Source organism: Micromys minutus, assembly GCF_963924665.1.
Source record: "Micromys minutus genome assembly, chromosome: 1".
Taxonomy (NCBI): domain Eukaryota; kingdom Metazoa; phylum Chordata; class Mammalia; order Rodentia; family Muridae; genus Micromys; species Micromys minutus.
In genome coordinates, this window is record NC_137969.1 from 137456360 (window position 1) to 137474743 (window position 18384).

At 33.9% G+C, this 18384-nt stretch overlaps 1 protein-coding gene and 1 pseudogene across 2 annotated transcripts in view; one reads left to right on the top strand and one right to left on the bottom strand.

Annotated features, from left to right (window-relative positions):
- Positions 1–1625: 1625 nt before the first annotated feature.
- On the top strand, positions 1626–2277 carry LOC308414181 (proliferating cell nuclear antigen-like; annotated as a pseudogene). Its single transcript has one exon. The product of its transcript is annotated as a proliferating cell nuclear antigen-like (transcript).
- A 14438-nt stretch (positions 2278–16715) lies between these two features.
- Positions 16716–18384, bottom strand: part of TECRL (trans-2,3-enoyl-CoA reductase like) — a gene marked incomplete at both ends in the record, with an annotated part of 82530 nt that continues 80861 nt past the window's right edge. Inside the window, 3 exons of the mRNA XM_080909479.1 lie at positions 16716–16843; positions 17598–17643; positions 18045–18130. Of these exons, the coding sequence (XP_080765605.1) occupies positions 16716–16843; positions 17598–17643; positions 18045–18130 (260 nt within the window). The remainder of the gene's footprint in view (positions 16844–17597; positions 17644–18044; positions 18131–18384) is intronic.

Sequence of the window (18384 nt, forward strand, 5' to 3'; positions counted from 1 at the left end):
CCACAGGCAAACCTAGAGCTTCCCTTTCACTTAGGATTAGCATCCAGTAGTGGTCCTTGTCTACTAAAGTTACAGTAAGCAGCACTGACAACCAGCTGCTCCCTTCATACACCAAATCCAAACTGCCCCAAGTCCATCATGACTTGGCTTAAAACCTACTCACTAATGTTGAGTTTTGAATGCTATGATACCATTCTCTGAAAGGAAAATGACATTTACAGTTACAAAACCCACTTTTGGTGATACATGAATGAAACTATTAGTGAGCATTTAATTTGCTAATTTTGCACTTGAACAGTGACAGGAAGCAGTGAGTCATTTCTTTCTCCATGGTATTTGACAGCTTGAAAAATTGGGAAGCATTATCTGTCTCAGTTGTTACATGTCAAATACACTAAGCATGAAATTGACAGATAAAAGTGAGTGGAAACCATCTCAGCAGATGACCTTTCAAATTTTAGTTTTATTCAGACCTTAAAAAATTCAAGGTTTACTATGATGCCCTGATACACACTCACATCCCCTGAAAGAAGAGAGAAACCAAGACTGATTGTGTTTTCTTGTGAGGAATATTTACTAAAATATTAAACTGGGATACAGAAATAAACAGTAATTTAAGAGGGCCAATGGAGATTCTCGATCCACAACCTGACAACGTTTTCTACCTAAACTAATGAAGAAATACCAGTATGAATGATTTTAATACTGGTTTTTGTAATATAGACTCCAAAGGTATTGTTTCTTCAATTAAGTCTTTAAGAGATAAACACTTTCTATATCAAAAGCAGAAATGCATCGGGTAAAATAAAACCATGATCAGCTATGTCTCTAATGAAAGTATGGGTATCGTTGTGTGATAATTAGAAAATATTTCAATTTTAAAGAAATTTTCACCACATATTTTATAAAGATGCCCTAACCCTTCATATTTCAGATGAGGTTGTGGTGACCAAATTTTCTCAAAGTTTGTGCCAGTCCAACTGGTTTTATTCACATGTCTCATTGTAAAAGTGTAAGGAATTTTCTGTTGAGTTCTAGATTGACTGTTCTTCAAGTGGCTTTCTCATTTGAAAGAGCTGTAAACAGCAATTCAAGGATTTACAACAAGTTCAAGTACCAAGCAGATTTAAGCTCCTAAAACTACTTACATTACAATCAATTCAGAAAACTTAAAAAATGCAGATTTAGAAATGAGTTGAAGGCCTTTAACCTACCTATATTATTTTATTATTTGTGAAATCCCTTCCAGCATGAAAACGATTCTGGTTGCAAAGGAAGCTGCACTAGGAACCATAAAAGCAAGTACTGCAGTCATCAGGACAATGAATCGAAGAAGAAGTAAAATATCCTAGTGCATTCCCCTTCTGCAGGCCACACTATTAAACAATGAAGGCCAATTTTAGCTACCAGCTCCTTTTAGGTATTTGTACAAAAGCCACCAGTTCAGTGTTTTAACAGAAGCTCAGACCCTGTGCTACATTCAGTTGTTGAACAATTAACTATTTCAGATACAGTGCTTCATTCTAGTGAGGCACATAGGTAAACTTTTACTATAGTTAGTTTTGATTGTTCCAACAACAGTACTTGATAACTATTATAGTTGAAATATATGTAATATATATAATATGAAGGTGCTAGATGCTCTCAAAGACCTCATCAACCTACAGAGCATTGACTCATCTCTTGTTTCCTTGGTGCAGCTTACTCTGTGCTCCAAAGGCTTCAACACATACTACTGCATTCGAAACCTGGCCATGGGTGTGAAACTCACCAACATGTCCAAAATTCTAAAATGTGCTGGTAATGAAGACATCACTAAATTAAGGGCTGAAGATAATGCTGATAACTTAGCACTAGTATTTGAAGCACCAAATCAAGAGAAAATTTCAGACTATGAAATAAAGATAAGGGACTTGGATGTTGAGTAATTTGGAATCTCAGAACAGGAGTACGGCTGTATAGTGAATATGCCTACTGGTGAATTTGCATGTGTATGCAGAGACATTGGCCAGATTGGAGATGCCGTTGTGATATCCTGTGCAAAGGATGGGGTGAAGTTCTCTGCAAGTGGAGAGCTTGGCAATGGGAAACTCTAACCATCGAGATGAATGATCCAGTTCAGATAATGTTTGCTCTGAGGTGCCTGAACTTTTTCACAAAAGCCACTCCCCTGTATCCTATAGTAACACTCAGCATGTCTGCAGATGTGGCTCTTGTTTAGAGTATAAAATTGCTGACATGGGACACTTAAAATATTATTTGACTCCCAAGATTTAAGATGAAGAAGGATTTTGGGCATTGCTAGCTATTGAGAAAACTAAATCTTTGCAGATTGCTTCTGAGATGCCAATGTGTTCTGAGGTCTTTTCTGTAACCATGTTTGTCCCTGAGCATTCTTAAAGGTTAAAATATGTAGATATCTTCTGTAAATAACCTACTTTTTTCTCTTCATTCTCGACGATTTGGTTAAAGAATAAGCTCCAAAGTAAAATCTGGTATTGTTAACGTCAATGTTTCTGCTTTACAAATGCTGGTGATTTTCATAAATGATCTTGATGCTAAATGCAGTTTTAAGAAATAGTTTTCAATTTAAATAAAGATAACTGAATTTTAAAAAAAGAAAAAAGAAAGAAAAACAATGTTTGATGATATAAAGTGAGACCAAAACTAAAAGCAATAAAATGTCAGTCATGATTTTTTCTAGTAGAAAATAGATACAAGAATAAAAAGAAAATACGTTAAGAAAAAACTATAGCAAAGCATTATGTACTCTTAGTATAAAAATGTGTACAATGTAATATATTTAAATTTTCATAGTGATGTTGCTAACACAATTCATAGTAGATATGACTCACTTATTTTAATGAAAATTCAGAAATGAATATGCATATTTTGAAATAATGGGTAGCTACAATTTTCACTATTTAAATTAATCCTAAGAATACCAATATACTACTTAAACACATCCACACTAAAGTATATTTGAAACTAAGCACAGATAATTCAAATGTATATATAGATATATATAATATATATATATATGATAATATTTATAATCTTACATTATATATGTAATTGTTTATAGTATGCAATAAGTATAAGATTATCAATATACATAAATATAAAATTTTATTTTATTGTAAAATAAAAAAGTTAATATATAGATAGATAGATAGATAGAGAGAGAGAGAGAGAGAGAGAGAGAGAGTTAAACAGATAGATAAAGGTATACTGTTTGGATCACTGCTTTTTCTTTCTTATCTCTTTTCAGATCCTCTCCACTATCCCACCCACACAATCCCATGTTTTCTTTCTCTTTAGAAAATAATACGGAAAAAGAACATATCAAAGAAAATCAAATAAAATTAGTAGACACAGACAGAGTGATGCAGAGACAGTCACACAGAGAGAAACAGAAAGAGTAATGTAAAAGAAGGTGACCAGATACCCATGCAGAGTCACACACATATAAAAATCTATAAAATGCATGAACATTTGAAAACATATGCAAAATCCACTAAGGTATTAAGAGATGACCAAACAAAGCTTTACAAGATTTTTTTTCAAAAGAGACTAAAATACCATTGTGTATCTTTTGTGTTGTTGTTTATACCTGCCCTTAAGGAGCTTTGTATATACAAAGAGAGAGACTTCATTTCTTTTCCTTTGTGAGCAGTTTTCAACCAAAGATATCAAATTTCTTCACTACCCTTGTTAGGGAAATGGAAATTTTATTGCAAAGTTTTAATCACCGTGGGCAAGCATTTCAGATGTCTAATTTTAGACTTGCTTCTGATAGAAAACCAAGGAAAATCTTTACATAATCACACATATTTATGCAAATGACTAAGTATCATACATGTTTTTGTTTGAGGGGAAAAAAAGGAAGGAAGGGATACTCATCTTCAAAGTACTGGTTTTATTTCAAATCCCACTTTATATCATGAAAGAAATGCAACAATTTGTCTTTTGGAAAACAAGATTTTTGAACTTCCATAGATGTTTTGACTCTTCTTAGTTCCAGTATTTTGCCCTAATTTCAGCATTAGGGATAATTGTAAAGATGGTTAAGAGATGAACCATGTACCAGGTACCAGGATGGATAAACAATTATGACATTGTGAAAAGATACAAAACCCATGTTTTCTTTGATCTATCAGCTGAACACATGTAATGTTAAATTAAATATGCATCATCTGTGAACACTGTAAAAAGATAAAATACATAAATATGTACAATATAGAATTTCATGAGATTGTATGTAATTCTAGTGAAAGAAACTTAAAATAACTAATTGAGAACACTTTTTACTTCTGCTTGTTCAACACACAAGAATATTTCCAATAATCAACCTCATAGTTTCTAATGTTTTCTTCCTTATCTTTTAGAATATTATACGTTTTTAATGCATCTCTTTGGAAATAAATATTTTCCTCCTGGGATGCTTGAAGCTTAATTTTAGTTTGGTATTTCAGTGGCTTGAATATTGTAGTTATTACTTTTCCACTGTGATAGGACAGCTGATCAAAATTCAACTTTTTATAATATTTTTGTAGTCCAAATGTTATCCCCCTTCCCAGTTTCCCCTTCACAAGTCTCTTATCTCTTCTTTCTTCCATCCTTCCTCTATGAGGGTGCCCACTCACCCTCTCACCCACATCTACCTTAGCAGCCTAGCATCCCCTTATGCTGGGTCATCAAGCCTCCACAGAACCAAGGGCCTCTCCACCCACTGATGCCAGATAAGGCAGTCCTTTTGTGACACAGCCAGCTGGAGCCATGAGGATCCCTTGTGTACACACTTTGGTTGGTGATTTAGTCCCTAGAAACTTTTGGGAGTTTGGTTGATTGATATTATAGTTCTTCCTATGAGGATGCAAACCCCTTCAGCTCCTACCGTCCTTGCCCTAACGTCCTCGTTGGGGTCCCTGCTCTCAGTACAATGTTTGGCTTTGTACATCCGAATCTGTATTGGTCTGACTATGGCAGAACCTCTCAGTGGCCAGCTCTAGTCAGAAAGTACTTGTTGGCATCAACCAAGTTTGGTGTCAGCAAATGGGATAGATCCCTAGGTGGGGCAATCTCTGGATGGTGTTTCCTTCAGTTTCTGCTTCATTCTTTGTCCCTGCATTTCCTTTTGACAGGAGGAATTGTGAATTTATATTTTGAAATGGGTGGGTGGTCCCATTCCTCAACAGGGGACAATTCAACTCTTAAGACACAAGCTTGAGGTGATGACCAAGTTCGAGGAACCACTGAAACCAGGAACCTGATTGATCAGTTTTTCATCTCTACACAAAAAGTAGAAAGTAAACACAGGGTATAGGGCCAGTTTGTAATTTTCAAACCCAACACCAGTGACATGCTTCCTCTTCCAAGGCTCCCTCTCCGCCAGCTTTCATAATTGTCACATACAGCCCAGCATAGAAACCATAGTTCAGACACATGATCCTGTGGAGGACATTTCACATATCCACAATAGGTATGGGATACAGCTATTAATTATTTCCTAAACCTTTTCATGTGTTGAATGTATGGCCCTCATTATAATAGGATTAAGAGTCAATGGAAACTAAATATTAAGTTTCTAGTGGAAAGTAATGAAGTGACTGAGAAATATTGTTCTCCTGAAGTCAGATCCTGAGAGCCTAGGGAGACTGAAAAGAGAAATTCTGGCTTCCTTATCTTGTCTAGCGCTCAGTATTACCATGGGAGCTATTTCTACCTACATTGCAGCTAATGTTATTGAACCTAATGTGTGGGTGACAGATGACCCAAAGTTGTACCGATAACATCTGAAACTGTTAGGCCTTATTCACAAATTTAAAAAAAAAATGTGATTATCATTTCTACTTACTCTAACATTTCTCACATGATATATTTTTATAGCCTCTAGTACACAAAGCAATTTGCTTCTCTCAGCATTTCTCAGCTGCCTCTTGTGCTTGTCTGGATTGAGTTTCTTGTATGAATGGAATTCAGGCAGATGGAAGGGATCATGCCAACAAGTTTCTATTAAAAAGTAGTTCTATTTTTGAACATTTTAAAGAAGTAGTTGTCAGAAAAAAAGTACATTTTTCTGGGCTCTGTAGTGCTATGTGGTAGGGTCCAGCAACAACCCCATAAACCACATAGACTCTAATCTCAGTCAGTTATAAATGGTTTATTGAACACACATTCTAAGACTGATTAATCAGATGCAGCAGGGAGTCGTGATACAAAATTGCTGACCCAGGCAAATTCCAGGTTTTGATGTTATCCCAGGAATAAACAACAAAGAGGTACATTTGTGACATTTACACCATTTGCAACATATCTACACAAAGCAAAGCTATGGGACCTTGAAGCTGAGTCCAGAGGCCAGGAGGCAAGAGGATCATCAAAGACCACTGGAGTCCATGTAAAAGTACAAGTTATTTTGGTCATGGCAAGGAACAAGACACTAAGTTAAGGAGCTCTAAAATAAAGACTGAGGGAACATGGTAGAGATATTATCAAGTGTTAACGCGTCTCAGTATGCACCTGAAATCCCAGCTCTAGGACGTCTGCACAAATTGTATAAAGAGAAACATTTAAATAATAATATAATGGAAATAATAATTGTTATGAATTATACTGTTATAGAACTGAAGCTGATGTCACGTTGCAATTGCTAAAACCCACATTCCCAGTACAGGAAATAGAAATGAAGAAGATATGAAACCTTGAGTTTTGCTTCGTATGCTGTTTGTAGTGGAAGCCACATCATTGTAATGTAATTACTGCTTTCCCTACACAAAAAAAAGTTTAAGGTTCAGCCCCTACCTTCAAGAATACTTTGGTTAGAATATTATCAGCAGATAAAAATTGCAAACAAAAAAAAAAGACATTATGCTCAATCCTTACACACCAAGAAAACGTTGACTAATTCCGGGTTACATCCTGTTTTACATGTAATTTTTGCTCATTGTAACTAGTAAGACCTTAATGGAGAGTATCAAATCTTAAAAACAAAAAAAAAAGCCAAGCACTGACAAAAATGTATTTGTATACATTTATGCAAAAATGTTTAATTTTTTTTCCTTTTATCTTTGTTTTGTAAAATAAAGTTTAAAAAAAATTGCATTTGGAATACTATATGATCCTACCGAAGAACATATGTGCTCATATTAAAAGCATGTACCACCGTGGTCAGGCTCAACCATCAGTTTTTAAGAAGAGCCCAACTGGAGAAGGAGATGGGGAAATGGGAGAGGGTGGGTGGTGCTGAAAAAGATAGAGAAAGTGAGGCTGCATTCGGGATGTATAATGAATAAATAAAGAATAGCCGAACTGGACCACAAAGTTTAGGCAAGTTCTTTGAAAGGGTGCATTCCAGATAAGAACAACTCCTCAGTGTTTACAAGCTAAAACAACTTTAAAAAAATCTTTTCACCATCACAGTACCATCAATAGAGGTTTTGTGTGCACCAGTTGGAATAGACTAAATGTGTAGACATTAGACATTATGTTTGAACTAATAGAAGCTTAGGTTACTTTATACCGAATTCACCATGACTATTTTAAAAATCAAAGTGAGAAACATGCTCTAGAAAACAGACTGAGAATTTTATAGGCATTGGGTATAGAAATGTTTTTCCTTCCTTAAGTTGGTCTTTTGTATGAATTTAAATTGACTCTACATGTGGTCAAATCATCATGGCTGTTTTAGTCATGTATTTTGTTACATTCTCAGAAAATTCACTTATGTAAAACCAAAACAAAATACCACAGTCATAAAAATATAGAGTATTACTTTATGTGAATATCATCAGTCATACTGACAGTATTTATAAATCATTTTTAAGGAATTTTGCAGGGAAAATTCACATCAACAATCTATTTTCCTCATGAAAATTTAAAATAAATATTAACATGATTATGCATGACAAATATGCATTAGTAAGATATCTTAATATAAAATTATTGTAAATTTTCTATTTTCTTCCATGTAGTATAAATAATTTCAAATATTCAAATAGTTTATACTGTTTTCCATTTCAGAACACTGTTGCCTTAATTAATATCTGTATTTATGCCAATGATGTGATTCAGTGTTAAAGGGTCTTATCACAAAATATGAAATCATGGGATAGCACTCATGCCCACATAGTAGAATGCCCACAAGTTTGCTCATGTGTTCATATATACATAGACACACACACACACACACACACACACACACGCAAACACAGAGATGCATTCATACATTAAATAAAATTTCAAAATCTTTAAATTTCAAGTATAATAAGTTATATAGTAAAATTGAAGTTTAGTAAATTGTGCTGTTTAAGAGGGACTACAGCAAAATACTATTACATGCTGATTAATATGTAAAATTTTGTATTTGAACCCATTTACAAATATTAATTCAGGCTGTATTTTAAATGAATATATGACTATTACAAAAAAAGTTAAGCATACAATTAGAGATAATTTGATGATTAGATTAAATTTCCATACCTCTTTATCAGAAAATAACAGTCAGAATCAAAGAAAAAGTCTATTTTAAGGTGCAATCCTCACAAGTTTTCGGCCATCATGGCATAAATAGACAGAATCCACTCTGAGCTATGTGATAAGAAACTTCTTAAACAAATCAATTTAAAAAAAGTAAAAGCATCTGCTTTTGTGTGTGTTAAATGGGAACAGAAAAACTATTACTTTAATTTAGAGGCGTTGCTACCCTTGAATGAAGTGCATTCATATCTCTTTGCCCTGTTTTTATAGAGCTGTTTAGACTGTCTTTTTGTCCCTGAGACAGATTCTTTTCTGGTTTTCACAAACATGGATCCATCCATAAGTACTAACAAAATAAAATGTTTAAAATGTAGTTGGACCTTGTTTTTATTTTGTTTATGTTTTTGTTATTCCATACTATATATAGTTTGTATTTCAGATCATTGTTTGTACAAAAAAGTCTGCATGTTTTAATGAGCTAATTCTTTAGAGTTTTGAAGCATAATAAAATTATAATAGTTGAAATCTATGAGAGCAGTAAACAGTTGTTGAATTAAACTATAAAGAGAGCATAAGACTTTAGTCTTTGAAGGTCTGAGATAAAAAGAGGTTGTTAATGTCTTTTTTTTTTTTTTTTACAGCATGTTGGTGAGCAACATAAAAACATATGAAACCAATATATAAAAAGACTAAAAAAAAAGAAAGACTAAAAAACATTTTATTGTTAGTCTCTTACCAAATTAGGTGTTTTTAAAAATTTATTTATTGGATATTTTATGTATTTACATTTTACGTGTCATCCCTTTCTCCCCTTCCCCATCCCTATGCCCCCTCCCCTTACTTCAATGAAGATGTTCCCTCTCCCAACCACCCACTCCTAACTCATCTCCCTGGCATTACTCTACATGGAAAATGAGCCTTTACAGGAGATAAGGCTTCTCCTCTAATTGTTTCCACACAATGTTATCCTCTGCTACATATGCATCTTTGGCTATGGGTCTCTCCATGTGTGCTCAGTGGTTGGTGGTATAGTCCCTGGGAACTCTGAGGAGTGTGGTTGGCTGTATTGTTGTTCTTCCCATGCTGTTTGCAAACCCTTTCAGCTTCTTCAGTCATTTCTCTGGCTCCTACATTGAGGTCCATGTGCTCAGTCTGATGGTTAGCTGCAAGCATCCTCATATATATATATATATATGGCTCTGGAAGAGCTTCTGAGGAGACATCCATATTAGGCTCCTGTCAGCAATCATTTCTTGACATCAGTAATAGTGCTTGGGTTTGCTGGTTCTACATGGAATGGATCCCAAGGTGAAGCAGTCACTGGATGGCCTTTTCGTCAGTCTCTGTTCCACTTCTACCTGTGTTTCCTTCTGTGAGTATTTTTATTATTCCTTTATTATACCCAAGTTTCTTTTCCTTGGCTAACACATGTGAAACTTAACTGTTGAGCTCTCTGTATTCTTCATTCCTTCCCCATGTAATGCTTTCTTATCTGTTTAATAAATGTACAACAAAACTCTTTTTCTAAGGACTGAAACACAAGGACAGATGATGGATTCTTGGGGCAAAACTCAATCAGACTCAGATAAGACAGCCACAGGAAATCAAAGGGATACAAATAGGAAAGCAAAATATCACTATTTGCAGATGACATGTTAGTATATTTAAGTGACTCTAAAAATTCCACTAGTGAACTTTTACAGCTGATAAACAACTTCAGCAAAGTGGATGGATATAAATTAACTTAAACAAATCAGTAGCCTTCCTCGACTCAAAAGACAAACATGCTGAGAAAGAAATTAGTGAAAAGATACCCTTTACAATAGTCATAAACAATATGAAATACCTTGGTTTGACCCTAATTAAGCAAGTGAAGGACCTGTATAACAAGAATTTCAAATCTCTGAAGAAGGAAATTGAAGATCTCAGAAAATGGAAAGATCTCCCATGCTCATAGATTGGAAGGATCAAGTTTGTAAAAATGGCTATCTCACCAACAGATTGAATTCAATCCCCATCAAAATTCGAACTCAATTCTTCATAGAGTTAGAAAGAGTAATTTGCAAATTAATTTGGAATAACAAAAACCTAGAATATCGAAATTTATTATTTAAAAAAAGAAAACCTCTGCAGAAACCACCATCCTGACCTCAAGCTATATCACAAGGCAATTGTGATAAAAACTGCATGGTACTGGTACAGAGATAGGCTGGTAGATCAATAGAACAGAATAGAAAATCCAGAAATGAACTCTCACACATATGGTCACTTGATTTTTGACAAAGAAATTGAAAACATTCAATGGAAAAATGACAGTCTCTTCAACAAATGGTATTGGCTCAACTGGCAGTCAGCATGCAGAAGAATGAAAATAAACCATATCTTATCTCCTGTACAAAGCTCAAGTGCAAGTGTATTAAAGATATCCACATTAAACTGGGTACACTGAAACTATTTGAAGAAAAAAGTGGAGAAGACCTTAGAACACATAGGCACAGGTGAAAATTTCCTGAACACAACCCCAATGGCTTGTGCTCTAAGATCAAGGATCAAGAAATGGGACTTAATGAGATTGCACAGTTTCTGTAAGGTTAAGGACACTTTCAAGAAAACAGAGCAGCAGCCAACAGATTGAGTAAAGAACTATACCAATCTCGCATCTGCTAGAGGTCTAACATCTAATATATACAAAGAACTAAAGAAGTTAGATACCAGAGATTCAAACAATCCTATTAAAAATGGGGTACAGAGCTAAACAAAGGATTCTCAAATGAGAAATATTGAATGGCTGAGAAGCATGTAAGGAAATGTTAAACATCCCTTAGCCATCAGGGAAATACAAATCAAAACAACGGTGAAATTCCACATCACACCAGTCAGAATGGCTAAGATCAAAAATTCAGATGACAGCAGATTCTGGCAAGGATGTGGAGAAAGAGGAACATTCCTCCACTTTTGGTGGGGTTGTAAGCTGATACAACCACTCTGGAAATCAGTCTGGTGGTTCCTCACAAAATTGAACATAGCCCTAACTGAAAACCCAGTTATTCCACTTCTTGGTATTTACCCCAGATGTGTTCCAACATACAATAAAGACACATGTTCCACCATGTTCATAGCAGCCTTATTTATAATAGAAGTTGGAAAGAACCTAGATATCCTTCAATAGATGAATGGATACAAAAATTGTGGTATATTACACAATGGAGTACTACTCAGCTACTAGAAACAATGAGTCTATGAAATTTCTAAGAAAATGGATGTATCTAGAGAATATCATCCTGAGTGAGGTAACCCAGTCACAAAAGAACAGACATACTATGCAGTCACTGATAATTGGATACTAACCCCAGAAAGCTCTGAACACCCAAGAAACAATTCACACATCATATGATGACCCATCCAGCAGGTCCAGTTATTCACAGTCCCGAAGAGGCCTTCGTCCTGAAAGTCATGGGAGCAAGAGATAAAGAAAGCCAAGCACGCAAAGAATGACAAAAGTCAGTCTAGATGGTGTCAAGGCTTCATTGAGGGCTTAGTGCTTACAGCTTATATGGGCTGGGCAGAAAGGGGGAAGCAGGGTGCAGTGGAATTTTACAGCATCTACATGACCAGGGAGAGGGTAGCACTGCGGTTACAGATTAACTAACAGCCAGGTAATTGTCCCAGGATATCTTATCTTGTCACCTAGCAGCTAGTCTTGGCAGAACCTCATAGTGGTATTCCTCGGAAAGGTCAGGCTCTCACCGGTGGGGGGTGTAGGTACAGTATTGACCAGTTCTAAGGTGGCTGCTGTGCAGTCATTTTCTTAAGCATGGTTCTCAGGCGTGGCTCCCTACAATATGAAGCTCAAAAAAAGAAAGGCCAAAATTAGAAGCCTCAGTCCTTCTTAGAAAAAATACAAAGAAACAAAAAAACAAAACAGACAAACAAACAAAAAAACAAGTGCATAGCACCCTCTCAGAGTAGGGTGCACCTAGACTTTACACCATTAATAACTCAAGAGTTAAAAAGAGAGCCTTGAGGCAATTTAAAAATCATTTTGTTTAATCTATACACACCAAGAAAACTTTGACTATTTCCATGTTACGGTTTGTTTTACATGTACTTTATTCTTATGGTAACTAGTAAGATTTCAATGCATACTATCAAACCTTTAACAAAATCAAGTACTGACAAAAATGTATTCATGAAGTTTTATGCCAAAATGCTTTTAAAAGTCTGTACATGTATCTGTCTTTTTAAAATAAAGTTGTAAGAGAGAAAATTAATAACCTGTGTAAATTTGGCAGTGTAAAATCAAAAGCCAGTACAGCATGAGAAAAGTAACATATTTTAAGAAAGCCATTGAGTCAGATTGTGAGCCAGTACTGTGTCTGTCTATATATGTAATATTTTTAAAGAAAATGTCTTTTCCTGTTATCACAAAAGTAACTGTAAGCATGTAAACATTTTTAAAGCCAAGATTCTGAGTGTTTCTGATAATTGGATACTAGCCCCAGAAAGCTCTGAATACCCAAGAAACAACTTACAGATTATATGAAGCTCAAGAAAAGCAAAGGCTAAAAAGTGAAAGCCTCAGTCCTTCTGAGAAAAAAAATAAGTGTATAGCACCCTCTCAGAGTGTGGTCCACCTAGACCTTAAATCATTCATAATCCAAGAGCTAGGAATATAGCCTTGTGGCAATTTTTGGTATTCAAAAATCATTATGTTTAATATATACAAAACTCTGACCGTTTTCATGTTACATTCTTTTCTCGATGTACTTTATGCTTATGGTAACTAGTAGATTTCAATGCATACTATCAAACCTCTAAAAGAATTAAGTACTGACAAAAATATATTCATATAGTGTTATGCCAAGTGCTTTTAAAAATCTGTACATGTATCTCACTGTTTTATATAAAGTTGTGAGAAGAAAAAGGATTCTGAGTGTTTGTTGTGAACCCGCTCAAGTGGATAGCTCCTCTCTGTGTATGGGGCTATCTATAGCATTCAAAACGTTCTCATAGTGTCCCTCTCTTCTACATTATAGATGCCTATGGGGATACCTCAGTCTTGCCTGTATAAATGTTTATAAATGTTTGGTCAATTATTGTGAAAATTATACCATATGGAAAAATTATAACAAGCAGATGTTTAATTATACACAAAAATTAAAATTTCAGCATTCTTCTGAGAAAACACACAGCTTTCCAAGCTGGTAGAAAGATATAATGACCACAAAGAAAGGAAATCAATTTTGTAATTAGTTTGGTTTTTTTTAATGTATTATACTAATCTTAGTCTATTTTGGCACCATATTATACATCTTTGTTTCTTGATCAGTTGAGAAATAGATATTCCTTATTCCCACAAAAGTAATTCTAAGATACTTGTACATTGATTTTTTGCAAATCATTCCGAGCATCATTTTACAGTTTTTAAGCACCATCATTTAAAATAAATTTAAAATGAATAGCCATGTTAGCAAAGACTACTGTCTTTGGGAATATGTCTATACCTTTCTACACTGAAGCACCTTGAAACGCCGGATAATGATAAGGTTCAATACAAATCTTGGCAAGAATTAACATTTAAGCAGGCTTTAAAAACCTGGTTGTTAATTATTATTGTTATATTCAAATGGTACAAGTCATCTAATGTACAAGTAACATTTCTTTTTTGGTACAAGTAAATTTAATTGAACCTGTAAAGCACCATGTCATGTAGTTCTTCAAACATCTTGAGAAAATCAAAGGACTTTCTTTGCTTTATGCTTTAAAAATATAAACAAAATAGTAATAATTATTATTTCAAAGAAAATTTTTATTTCAGGAGCAAAGGTGCCATAATTGATGTAAACCAACAGCCAAATTCTGGTCTGCACCGAGACCAGTATAAAGGAGCTGAAACACCTTGAAAATTTGGTTCATTTCTGGCAAAATGTCAGTACACAAAGTCAGGAATTTCATCACTTGGCTTAGGTTTTAGACAAAGAATGTTAATAACAATATAAGCTTTAACTTCAGTAAATCCCTTTCCTCAAGACTTAGATATGGATGCAGACAAGGAGATAGAAAGATAGTAAGATCAGAGAAATAATAGATAATGTCTTTAAACTCATCAGGCTGATAATGAAGCCCACAGAGATGAGGCAGAACCCAGGAGTAAGCAGACCCAAGCCAAACATATGTTTACAACTCTGAGAGAGGGGTGAGAGAAAGAATAGGCAAAGAATTGTAGGTATAAAGAGGCAGGAGGTCTGGGAGGAGTTTGGAGAAGACTATATTGAATAAAATTGTTTATCAATAAAAATAACAGCAAGCAAAAAATAAAACCAAACATAGTTCAAGTATAATTTGAGAATTAAATAATACCTAGTGGAGTTGATACACTGAAGTAGTAAAGGTGAGTTTGCCAGCTCATGCCTCATGACCTTAGTTTTTAGTTTTTCTCTCTAGGTACTTTATAAAATTATATTTGACCTAAATCGTGGCATGTTAAAACCATTACATTTTTGAAATTTCAGGATAACATCTTATTCTAAGCACATATGCATAAAATCCAGTGGTTAGATTAGACGAACTGTACTGTTTCTTCTAAGTGCATTAGAAATAATTTCCTGCATTATGATGTCTAAGAAACTCAGTTGTCAACAGTTTGAGTTCTAATCCATAAAATACCATTTTCCACAAACTTCAAGCAGAATGTGAAAAGATATGGTTTGTCAAGAGCAATTCTAAGCATTTATTTAAATGGCATATATATATATATATATATATATATATATATATATATATATATATATATATACATATACATATATATATATATACACACATATATATATATATATATTAAATAAATGCCATATATATACATATATATATATGGCAACAGAAATATGTTTAGGTTTATTTTCTACCACTACTTGAGAATATGTTTGTTTTTCTTTCTTTTTTCTTTGAATGGGCTGTGATAAAATGAGAAAATTGTATGTTTTGCTGTTATTAGGGACCAACTTGGTCTAGACTCAAAGAGTATTTTTTTTCTTCACACAAACAGACTAAACTCACTCTGTTTTTTATATATGAAACACAACTATAGATCAACCAATTAAGAGATAAATTAGTCTGTGACAGTATCATTGAACATACATAATCCACACATCTCTCTAAGTAGTCTAGATGTATTTTTTTAATTTTAGAATTTTTGGTTTTATAAGTGAAATCACATTTGTTCCATGAAGAAGACATGTGTTCTAGAAACTTAGAAGAAAAAGATAGCTCTGGAGAAAATCAATGTACTAGTGAGATTCGCCACCATATTCTGTACCGGCAGATTGAGTAATTTACTGGTTATTGCACATGGGATATTTATTTCATATGTTTTTTGTAGCCATAGGATAAAACAATGATGCATGATATAAACTTAGTATTGTTTACATTATGTGCATTGAATTCATTTTCATTATCACCCTTCCATACCTTGTATTTAAATAAATTAGGCCTTATTTTCTTTATCTAAACCACAACGTGTCTGTCTATCAATCTTTCATAAAGAATTTTTCAAAAATAAATGAATTTGAGATGCAGCAACACAAAATGTCAACTTTTTGTAATCGGGGTTCTGCAGTTTCCTACAGGGAGGTGACAGTATTTGGTTGCTGTTTTGAGTGTCAAACAATGTAAAACTGAAATTATTTCAATGACAAAAGAAGTGCCACAAAGCCTAAGGGAATAATTAAGGCTGTTTCTAAGACTTAAGCAGAGTATGTAAAGTTTTCAGAACAAGAAAATTCTAAACACCATTCCAGGTGGCCAGCGCAGAAGCCTGATAATTCAATTACCTTATAAAATGGTGCTATGAAATATTAAGATGATAAGACTATTTTAGGATCAAGCTCTTGCAAATAATTCAATGCTCTTTTGTGTTTTACCTTTCTCATTCTAATTGCACGATTGGCTCTCCGTCATAAACATGTATGGATTCTCACTCATGGCAATCCTCCTGACTCAACTTTCTGTAGCTTGGTAATTAGCCATGCGTCACCAATGCTGAGATTATTTCCTGCTTTTCATTACCACTAGTTCATAACAGAAACTTAGGTAAATTCCATTAATAACATCTGTGCGTTATTAAAATATTGTTATTAATTAATTGTTACATTATAATACCTAATCGTCATTTTATAAGCCTTTTGAGTGAATTTATATGCTGCATGTCTTGCTCAGATGAGAACAGCTGTATTTACTTAGAATATGAATGGAATTATGGCTGATTTCCTATGAACATATGAGTTGAATTTCCTCCGATATATCTTATGCTTCTTTCGTGCCCATAGAGACATCTGGATGGTCATTAACACTGTAAAAATACCAACTGAAAGAAAAACAGAACAAACACACTATTATAATCCTGTAGAAAGGATGAATGCTATTCTAAACAATAAAAATAATTTGTAAGAGAAAATATTTTCCAAATGGTTTATAGTTTCTTATTAAGATCCTTTTATTGTTGTCTTAGAATATTAGATGTACAAAATTTACTTGAAGAATAAATAAAAATTTTTATGGAACTACTTCTATCTCTTGCTGTCTTCTCCTATTCTTACCCATTTGTCTCGCCCCTCCCCATTCCCTTTTCCCTTCTCTCTCTACATGTTCATGGTTAGCCTCTACTTCTCTACTCCTCTTCTCTCTCTCCTCTCTCTCTCTCTGCCCCTATTACCCTCTTAACTGCCTCCCATGCCCCTAATAAGCTTTTTTTTTACGTACATCACTCAGGTGAACAACATTTCTTTTTGTGTTAAAATATCAAGTTTTCAAGATTGCAAAATCAGCATTACCCAGGTCAGTTTAAAATATCTGCACACAGGAGGTAGCTTCTAATTAAATATTCAATCAACAAATACACTTCAATTATATTTCCTACTTTGAAATAAATTTCAGCTATACAAGTACAAATGGTAAAAAAAAATCAGCATTTTAATGCTAAAAATCACTCTAAAATAAAAATGTATACATAATATACTCTTGAAGATAATTCAACATTAGTGAAAGTAATTTGTTTTCATAAGCAATTTCTTCTACAGATGTAATCATGTTGATTAATTATCAGTAAATATTAAGATTACCTGGAAGTGTCTGTGTCATGACTGTGAAACTAATCCAGGATCCGATCTGTTAATATAAAATTCCACAGTTAACAGACACCTCTGGTTCATCTAGATAATTCAACACTTGTGGTCTTAAATATAAAGTTTGAAAGCTGAAAATTTTACAAACGTTATGTGTATAAAACATTGCACATAATAACTTTTATATGTGAAACATTAAAGACCAAAAAAGAATATTTTTAAAAAAATATTTGCTAAACTTAAAATTTGAATATATCACAATTTTGTTATTTAATGCTTGCAAATTCCTTAAGTGTAGAGATATTTGGGTAAAATACTGTTATATCTGTCAATATCTTTACAGAAGATATATCTGTGGATTGCACATAATATATTCAAAGCATAAAGTTGTGGCTTCATTATGTATAGAATGTAGTTCATTATTCACATATGTAAATATCATACCTCATAGGTATAATTAGGACAGGAAACCAAGAAAAACATCCATGTAAAGGGGTTATAACTTGGACTTGGGAAACAAGCGTTGCTCCCTAAGGAAAGGGAAAAAAGTTGGTTATGTTGCAAATACCCTTATTATGCAATACTTCATCTTGAGTACAATCATGCAACATATGAAATGTCATCTATCCATAGCAATTTACTTATACATTTCTCAGAGAAGCCCGTTTCAAATGCTCTGACCTTTTAATTCTGGCAGAATAGCTGCCACTTTCCAATATCTCTCCATCTATGTTGCTAAAAAAGTATATAAGTATATTCAACTACTTAAGAAATTAAGTGGCAA